General features: G+C 38.6%; 1 protein-coding gene across 3 annotated transcripts in view; it reads right to left on the bottom strand.

The window, feature by feature from the left end:
• Positions 1–1,179: 1,179 nt before the first annotated feature.
• TES (testin LIM domain protein) overlaps positions 1,180–8,818 on the bottom strand; it is a 57,942-nt gene continuing 50,303 nt past the window's right edge. For all 3 annotated transcript variants that reach the window (XM_086396728.1, XM_086396727.1, XM_086396729.1), the window contains exon 7: positions 1,180–2,432. In XM_086396728.1, the coding sequence (XP_086252854.1) occupies positions 2,244–2,432 (189 nt within the window). In that variant the 3' untranslated portion in view covers positions 1,180–2,243. The remainder of the gene's footprint in view (positions 2,433–8,818) is intronic.

Genomic DNA, 8,818 nt, shown 5'->3' with positions numbered 1-8,818 from the left:
CATTACAGTTCATTCTATTGTATTACAAGGCCAAAGTAAAACTAAGTCAGGGGAATGAATCAAAACAAAGGTTCTGTATTCCTCAGGCAAAGTAGTTTCTTCTTTCCAGAAATACCTAATATTCATGCAATCAGTATCTCAGGTAGTGAGAGATGGATTTAACCAAATTTCTTGAGCCTCTCCATCTCCAAAACAGCCTGCTTCAATCTCAGCTCCAGGAGAGAAGAGGCTGTGCAGGCAGACCTGTGAAGAGTAGTTCTGTTAACACGCAGAGAAATTGTTTCAGTTTATTCTCACTTAGCCATGTTTGGGAAAATTAAGCTGTTAAACCTCACAGAAAAAATGCAGTGGAAATACATCTTTTGCCATTTGAGACAAAGGTAAACGAGAGAAAGCATAAAGTGATACATACAGACAATGATGGATATCTGTGACATTAGCATTTAAAATTATATGTAGGATTAGATTACTTCTTGGATAAGGTGACGTGTTCAACTCACTTCTTCATGGCTGAGGAAAGCCTAATGCAGAGAGGGAACAGATGTGGACGTTGGTATGTTAGTGAGTGTGGAGTTAGGATGGGTGGGGGTGTGGGGTATAAAATTTAGGAGAAACACTATTAGCCAAACAAATATGAGCTCAAAAATAATCAAATTATCCTGGGTGTGTGTCAGAGAAAAGTGCTACTTCTACTGTGACAAATACTTTAGACTGAGGGGAAAAAAAAAAAAACCCTCATAACCTGCTAATATTAGGAAGAACAAAGCTGCAACTATTCCACATTTGCTTCCTTTTTCACAATAGGCTGCTGTGAAAAAAAATTCATAGAAATCCAGAGTTGCAGTTTGAGTATAAGAGTTAATACTTCGTTAGACTTACCTGCAAAGAATGTAGCTTTCCTGATGTCAATTAAAATGACACTCTTTTTTCTGAAAGAAAAAACTCGTGCATGACTTGAAAACCAACTATTTAAATGCTTTCACTTATTATGAAGTTTCATAAAACTTATCCCTTCATCATAATGAAAAGTCTAGTTTCTGTTCTGTCAGGAAGTAGCCCTTATTTGTCAGGTTATTTTTTATCCTTGGAAACACTGCCCCCTGCTGTAACAAATGCTTAATTGCAGAAGGACTTTTTGGCTCTCAAATGAAAAAGATACAAAAAATAAAGGTATAATTATTAAAGTGAAAGAGACTTTATTTTGAATAGTAATACATATATCATTCATTCCATTTAATTTTCATAGTGCATAGCTTTGTATGGAAGTAGAAAAGGAAAAATAAACATTAGAAATACCTAAGGAAGGAAGTACACAGGCAAAGAAGACATTTGTTATATATCCACAAACAGTCATCATATCATAGGACAGTATCCATTAGAAAAGAATGGAAACCGTGCAAAAAGTCTATTCAAACCACACAGCCAAGTGCAAAGAGTACAAGTTATAGTTTCTTGGATACAAAAAAGTATACATGTTCTTTGGATTGAAAATATAACATAAATGAGTGGCTTGCCAAAAATCATCTATAGAAGTAAAAAGTGTGGAAGCCACACGTGACAATAAAATATTCAAGGCCACAAATGGAGGTCATCAGCTTACAAAGAGGATAGTGAGAGGTAGAGCAGATTAAAAAAAAAATAGAGATATGCAGTAAAGCCATTTCTGCCTAAGTTAGGAAATAGCAAATGCATAGACATTAAAATGATAACGGTTCTTCATACTATGCTGCATTTCTATTTTCTCTGTCAAAAGAATTCACTGTGTATCACTACAAAATTCAGCGAATAAGATGAGGCAATAAAAGTACAGCCTTGGCATTAGGGCAAGTTTAATTTCCTTTTCATTTTATACAAGAAGGGAAACAGAATATAGAACATGAAATGCTCATCTTTCCATTCAAACACTAACTTTTAAGTGTTTCATATATATTGTGTTTGGCATGAAGAAGGTAGGAATATGAAGACATTAAACTCAAGCTTTCAACTCAGAAGATTTTACATCTGGAAAGCCAAAGAAAGGTAAAATTCTTTACCATTTTAAAAATTAAATGCTTAAAGCAGGTTTTAAAAATCGAGATGCAAAAATTTGGTTAGGAAAAACATCAAAGAAAGATACTGAACAAAATTTCCTGGTTTCCATTATAGTTTTTTTTTTTTCCTTTTATTTTTCCAAATTGCATTTTACAGTAGAAATGCAGACCACTCTGGATAGCTAGGGCTCAATATTGCTTGGTGCTCTCCTCTTAGGACATCATCTTCTTACACTCCACGGAGCAGAAAACCATCCCTTCTACGGGCATGAACTTCTGCCCAATGAGACACTTGCTGCAGCAGGAGCACAGAAAGCACTCTGTGGACGCGTGCCAGCTAAAGTTGTTATAGGTCACTCGCTGCACTTCGGGATCAATGGCATTGTGGCATCCTTGACATACCTGTTAAGGCAGTTATACAAAGAAGAGAAGAGGATGAGAGATCAAACTGTGATGATAACATTTTCACGTTAGAACAAACAACGCATTTCTTTAGATGGCAAAATAAACCAAGAATGACAATCTTAAAGATACACAACTGAGAATGACCTTCTAGTTAACCTTCATAGTTATATGCGGAGCATGTGAGAAATAACAGGTGAAGTCCAAACAGCACTTGATGCTTCTAAGATAAGCCATGGGTGTTCAAGGCAGAAAGTCTTGAAGTTCCAAAGCAGTGTGTTGGGTTCCACTGTATCTATTAGATTGTATATTAGCAGTTGTTTTTTTTAAGTTTTATGATTTTTCCTATATCACAAATGCTGGCAGGAACAATAGGAACTCTCACCCATTGCTGGTGGGAATGCAAAATGTTTCAACTCGTGTGGAAGGCAGTTTGGCAGTTTCTTATAAGAAAACTAAGCGTACTTTAATTATATACTCCAGCAGTCATGCTCTTTGGTATTTATCTAAATGACTTGAAAACTTATGTCCACAAAGAAACCTGCACATGATGCTTTAATTGTAATTGCCAAAATCTGGAAGCAACCAGGATGTCCATCAGTGGGTAAATGGATAAAGAAACTATAATACATTCATACTCAAGTGAAGTCACTCAGTCATGTCTGACTCTTTGCGACCCCATGGACTGTAGCCTGCCAGGCTCCTCTGTCCATGGGATTTTCCAGGCAAGAATACTGGAGTGGGTTGCCATTTCCTTCTCCAGGGGATCTTCCCAACCCAGGGATCGAACCTGGGTCTCCCGCATTGTAGGCAGATGCTTTTACTGTCTGAGCCACCAGGGAAGTCTCCACATTCATACTACTCAGAGCTAAAAAGACATGAGCTATCAAGCCATGGAGGAAACTTAAATGCACATTACTAAGTGAAAGAAGCTAATGTGGAAAAGCTATATGCTATATGCTTGCAACTATTTGACATTCTAGCAAAGGCAAAACTAGGGAGAAAATAAAAAGATCACTGGTTGCTAGGGGTATGGAGTAGGAGACAGGCAGCTTGAAGAGATGAACAGGCAGAGCACAGAGGGCGTATAGGCCAGTAAAAATATTCTGTATGATATTACAATGATGGATATATGCCATTTGTCCAAACCAGAGAATACACAACAAGAGTGAACTCTAAGCTAAACTATGGACTTTGGGTGATTATGATATATCCATGTAGATTCATCCTTGTTAAAAAACGCACCACTCTTGTGAGTGATGTTGATAATGCATAAGGCAATGCATGTGTGGGAGAAGGGAATATATGGGAAAAATCTCTGTAGTTCCCTCTTAATTTTGTTATAAACCTAAAACTGCTCTAAAAAATAGTCTTTTTAAAAAAGATTTTTTCCTCATTCACTAAAGCTCTGAAGTGATAATTTTACCAGTCTTACCTATGACATGTGAGATGATTAACACTACTAATTTCTAGACAGCAGTAAGTGAAAATCTGGAGAAGGGAATGGCAACCCACTCCAGTATTCGTGCCTGGAGAATCCCATGGACAGATGAGCCTGGCGGGCTATGGTCCACGGGGTCGCAAAGAGTCGGACACGACTGAAGTGACTTAGCACACACAAGTGAAAACTATGTTCAAAGTAATTCAGGACTCAATCAAAAATACTGACAGTGTTTGAGAATAATTAGTGTGCACTAAAAATATCTCTTCTGTCATGTTATAATTTATGTAAAATCAAATATCATGGAATATTAGCATTTATATTCAATATGCCATTCAGTATATATGTATGTTATGTACAGATAAATATGAGATACACACATTCACACCCGCAAACACACATAATTTTCTTCTTTAGCTGAACATGTTTAGCGAGAAAATAAATGAATAACTGGCATTATTACAGCAGAAGACAAAACTACCCAACTGAGAGCTCCAAAACATTAGATAGTTCATATGCCTTCTTGTTTATATGTGTTATGAATGAAACTGATTAATATTTTTCTTTTAAATATTTCATAACAAATGAAGAAACCAGTAAGATTGTCCAGCATTACATAAAAGTGGCTAATCTTCTGCACTCTTGGTCTCTTAATGTGATTGTCAGGAATTCCTGTGTGATGAAGGTGGATGGGATGAGGAGGGTCACAGGTGTGTGACTGCCACTCACTGGGTGAATTGATTTAGCATGTGGTGCGAGGCCTTGGTACAGATATCCATTTCAGACCTGCAATATAGTAATGCTTTCTATATTTTTAGATAACTGCAAGGTTTCTAATTACAGAGACTGTAACTCCTTATTTCACAGTTTATGTCAACCCAGTCTTCCCTGAGAGGCAGGGGAGATCTTTGCATGATCAATCCTAAATACAACAAAAATGACTGTTTTGATTACAATGACTCCTAATCTGAAGCTGCACCATGCAAGCAATTGCTTTTGTATAAATTCATTTTTATAGCTTTGTAATTCATTTAGAATGTAGCTCTTTGTTGTTTTCACACTCAATTTTTTATTCCCCTGATTTTAGATCATGATCTACCCTCTGTATCTCAGCCCTTTAATAATATTTTTAGATCATTTTATAATCTTTCAAAACTCACGTATTCACTGCAATTTTAAAAAAGTGATAACTACTGTTCTATGTACAATTAAGGAAACTGTTTTGGCAAAAAGATTTAACATACTAAACAGCAGTAACAGGCAAATTTGGCCTTGGAGTACAGAATGAACCAGGGCAAAGGTTAATAGAGTTCTGCCAAGAGAACACACTGGTCATAGCAAACACCCTCTTCCAACAACACAAAAGAAGACTCTACACATGGACATCACCAGATGGTCAACACCAAAATCAGATGGATTATATTCTTTGCAGCCAAAGATGGAGAAGCTCTATACAGTCAGCAAAAACAAGACTGGGAACTGACTGTGGCTCGGATCATGAACTCCTTGTTGCCAAATTCAGACTTAAATTGTAGAAAGTGGGGAAAACCACTAGACCATTCAGGTATGACCTAATTTAAATCCCTTATGACTATACAGTGGAAGTGAGAAATAGATTTAAGGGACTAGATCTGATAGACAGAGTGCCTGATGAACTATGGATGGAGGTTCGTGACATTGTACAGGAGACAGGAATCAAGACCATTCCCAAGAAAAAGAAATGCAAAAAAGCAAAATGGCTGTCTGAGGAGGCCTTACAAATAGCTCCTCAGTGATCAATGCAAAGAAACAGAGGAAAACAATAGAATGGGAAAGACTAGAGATCTCTTCAAGAAAATTAGAGATACCAAGGGAACATTTCATGCAAAGTGAAACTGAAGTAGCTCAGTCGTGTCCAACTCTTTGTGACCCCATGGAGTATAGCCTACCACGCTCCTCTGTCCATGGGATTTTCTAGGCAAGAGTACTGGGGTCGGTTGCCATTTCCTTCTTCAGAGGATCTTCCCGACCCAGGGATCAAATCTGGGTCTCCCACATTGTAGGCAGATGCCTTACCATCTGAACCACCAGAGAAGCCTGCAAAGATGGGTTCAATAAAGGACAGAAAAGGTATGGACCTAACAGAAGCAGAAGATATTAAGAAGAGGTGGCAAGAATACACAGAACTATACAAAAAAGATCTTCATGACCCAGATAATCATAATGGTGTGATCACTCACACTCAACTAGAGCCAGACATCCTGGAATGTGAAGCCAAGTGGGCCTTAGGAAGCATCACTACAAACAAAGCTAGTGGAGGTGATGGAATTCCAGTTGAGCTATTTCAAATCCTGAATGATGCTGTGAAAGTGCTGCACTCAATATGCCAGCAAATTGGGAAAACTCAGAGTGGCCACGGGACTGGAAAAGGCCAGTTTTCATTCCAATCCCAAAGAAAGGCAATGCCAAAGAATGCTCAAACTACCGCACAATTGCACTCATCTCACATGCTAGTAAAGTAATGCTCAAAATTCTCCAAGCCAGGCTTCGGCAATATGTGAACCGTGAACTTCCAGATGTTCAAGCTGGTTTTAAAAAAGGCAGAGGAACCAGAGATCAAATTGCCAACATCCACTGGATCATGGAAAAGGCAAGAGAGTTTCAGAAAAACATCTATTTCTGCTTTATTGACTATGCCAAAGTCTTTGACTGTGTGGATCACAAGAAACTGTGGAAAATTCTGAAAGAGAAGGGAATACCAGACCACCTGACCTGCCTCTTGAGAAACCTGTATGCAGGTCAGGAAGCACGAGTTAGAACTGGACATGGAACAACAGACTGGTTCCAAATAGGCAAAGGAGTCCGTCAAGGCTGTATATTGTCACCCTGCTTATTTAACTTCTATGCAGAGTACATCATGAGAAATGCTAGGCTGGAAGAAGCACAAGCTGGAATCAAGATTACTGGGAGAAATATCAATAACCTCAGATATGCAGATGATACCACCGTTATAGCAGAAAGTGAAGAACTAAAGCACCTCTTGATGAAAGTGAAAGAGGAGAGTGAAAAAGTTGGCTTAAAGTTCAACATTCAGAAAACGAAGATCATGGCATTTGGTCCCATCACTTCATGGGAAATAGATGGGGAAAGAGTGGAAACAGTAGCTGACTTTATTTTGGGGGGCTCCAAAATCACTGCAGATGGTGACTGCAGCCATGAAATTAAAAGACGCTTACTCCTTGGAAGGAAAGTTATGACCAACCGAGGCAGCATATTAAAAAGCAGAGACATTACTTTGCCAACAAAAGTTCGTCTAATCAAGGCTATGATTTTTCCAGTGGTCATGTATGGATGTGAGAGTTGGAGTATAAAGAAAGCTGAGAGTTGAAGAACGGATGCTTTTGAACTGTGGTGTTGGAGAAGACTCTTGAGAGTCCCTTGGACTGCAAGGAGATCCAACCAGTCCATCCTATAGGAGATCAGTCCTGGGTGTTCATTGGAAGGAGTGATGCTGAAGCTGAAACTCCAATACTTTGGCCACCTGATGCGAAGAGCTGACTCATATGAAAAGACCCTGATGCTGGGAAAGACTGAAGGCAGGAGGAGAAGGGGATGACAGAGGATGAGATGGTTGGATGGCATCACTGACTCAATGGACATGAGTTTGGGTAAACTCCGGGAGTTGGTGATGGACAGGGAGGCCTGGCGTGCTGCAGTTCATGGAGTCACAAAGAGTCGGACATGACTGAGTGACTGAACTGAAATAGCATAGAATGTAGGGTTTGTGGGCTTCAGAAAATTTGTGTTTATTAATAATTTGATTGCCATTCATCCCTAAATCTGACGTGTCCCCAGGTAAAAACTACCAATCCCTATCCCTGCTGCTGCTCCTAAATCGCTTCAGTTGTGTCCAACTCTCTGCAACCCCATAGATGGCAGCCCACCAGGCTCCCCCGTCCCTGGGTTTCTCTAGGCAAGAACACTGGAGTGGGTTGCCATTGCCTTCTCCGGATCCCTATCCCTAATTCTTCGTAAATCTGAAAGCTGCCCTGATCTCAACTAAGGGTCTGGAGACTCCAGGACTGGTCAGGGAGTTGATGGACTTCATTCACCACTTTATGCTTGATATTTGATTATCCTGAATTCTTAATTAAAGCTAATAATCCAATATGTTATTATTTCCTTCAATTCCTACTTATTTTATTTGTATATACATTATAAAATTAAAAAATTGATAATGACGCTTGCTCTCTAGCAGGAGGGTCCTGTGAAATCTCAGAGATGTGAAATCTTGGGGTGGCCATTTGAGACTGGAATTCCAGAGACCATGCAGAGACAAACTAAGTGTATTTCCCATTCTTCCAGGTTAATTTTTTCTTCAGAAAAGTCCTTTTTTGAGTTGAGGTTTTCACTTTAGGTCTAAAAAGAATTTATATTCTCACTCCTTTTTTTCTCTTTTTAAAATTAAAAGATCTAAGCAGATCAATGCCCAGAACTAGACAATCTTCCAATTTTTATATCCTTTAGCATGCTGCTATCACCTAAGTTTTGTTCAGGCGATAAATATTCATTGTAGTATTAAGCACATGGCAACAGTGTATCTTATTGAGAAAGTACACCTTCTAAAATAAATCATGCTATATTATAAAGCTAAATAATTTAGAGTTTCCTGCATTCTCTCTGTAGTTATTCCTCTCCAATAACTACTGCAACGGAATGGAGAGAAGCTTGTATTAATAACAAAGTAGTTTCATCTGTTAAAAGCTTTATTCTACAAACATGAGTGCCTCCTGTGTTGTTCTAGTGTTGAAAATAGTACAGAAAAGCAGCAGACAAAATCCCTGCCCTCATGGAGTTTACATTCTAGTCCTTGAGGCCAAGGTAACACACAATACAGTGAACTGCTTATTATGATAACCCTCTTCCGTAGAGAAACTGTTGCAACTACATTCAAAGAAGCTAAATG

The sequence above is a fragment of the Bos grunniens genome, chromosome 4, assembly GCF_055505025.1.
Source record: "Bos grunniens cultivar Pamir isolate PY7600 chromosome 4, Bosgru_T2T1.0, whole genome shotgun sequence".
In the NCBI taxonomy this organism is placed as follows: domain Eukaryota; kingdom Metazoa; phylum Chordata; class Mammalia; order Artiodactyla; family Bovidae; genus Bos; species Bos grunniens.
Note: the sequence above shows the minus strand (reverse complement) of the source record. Positions and strands in the feature narration are given on the sequence as shown.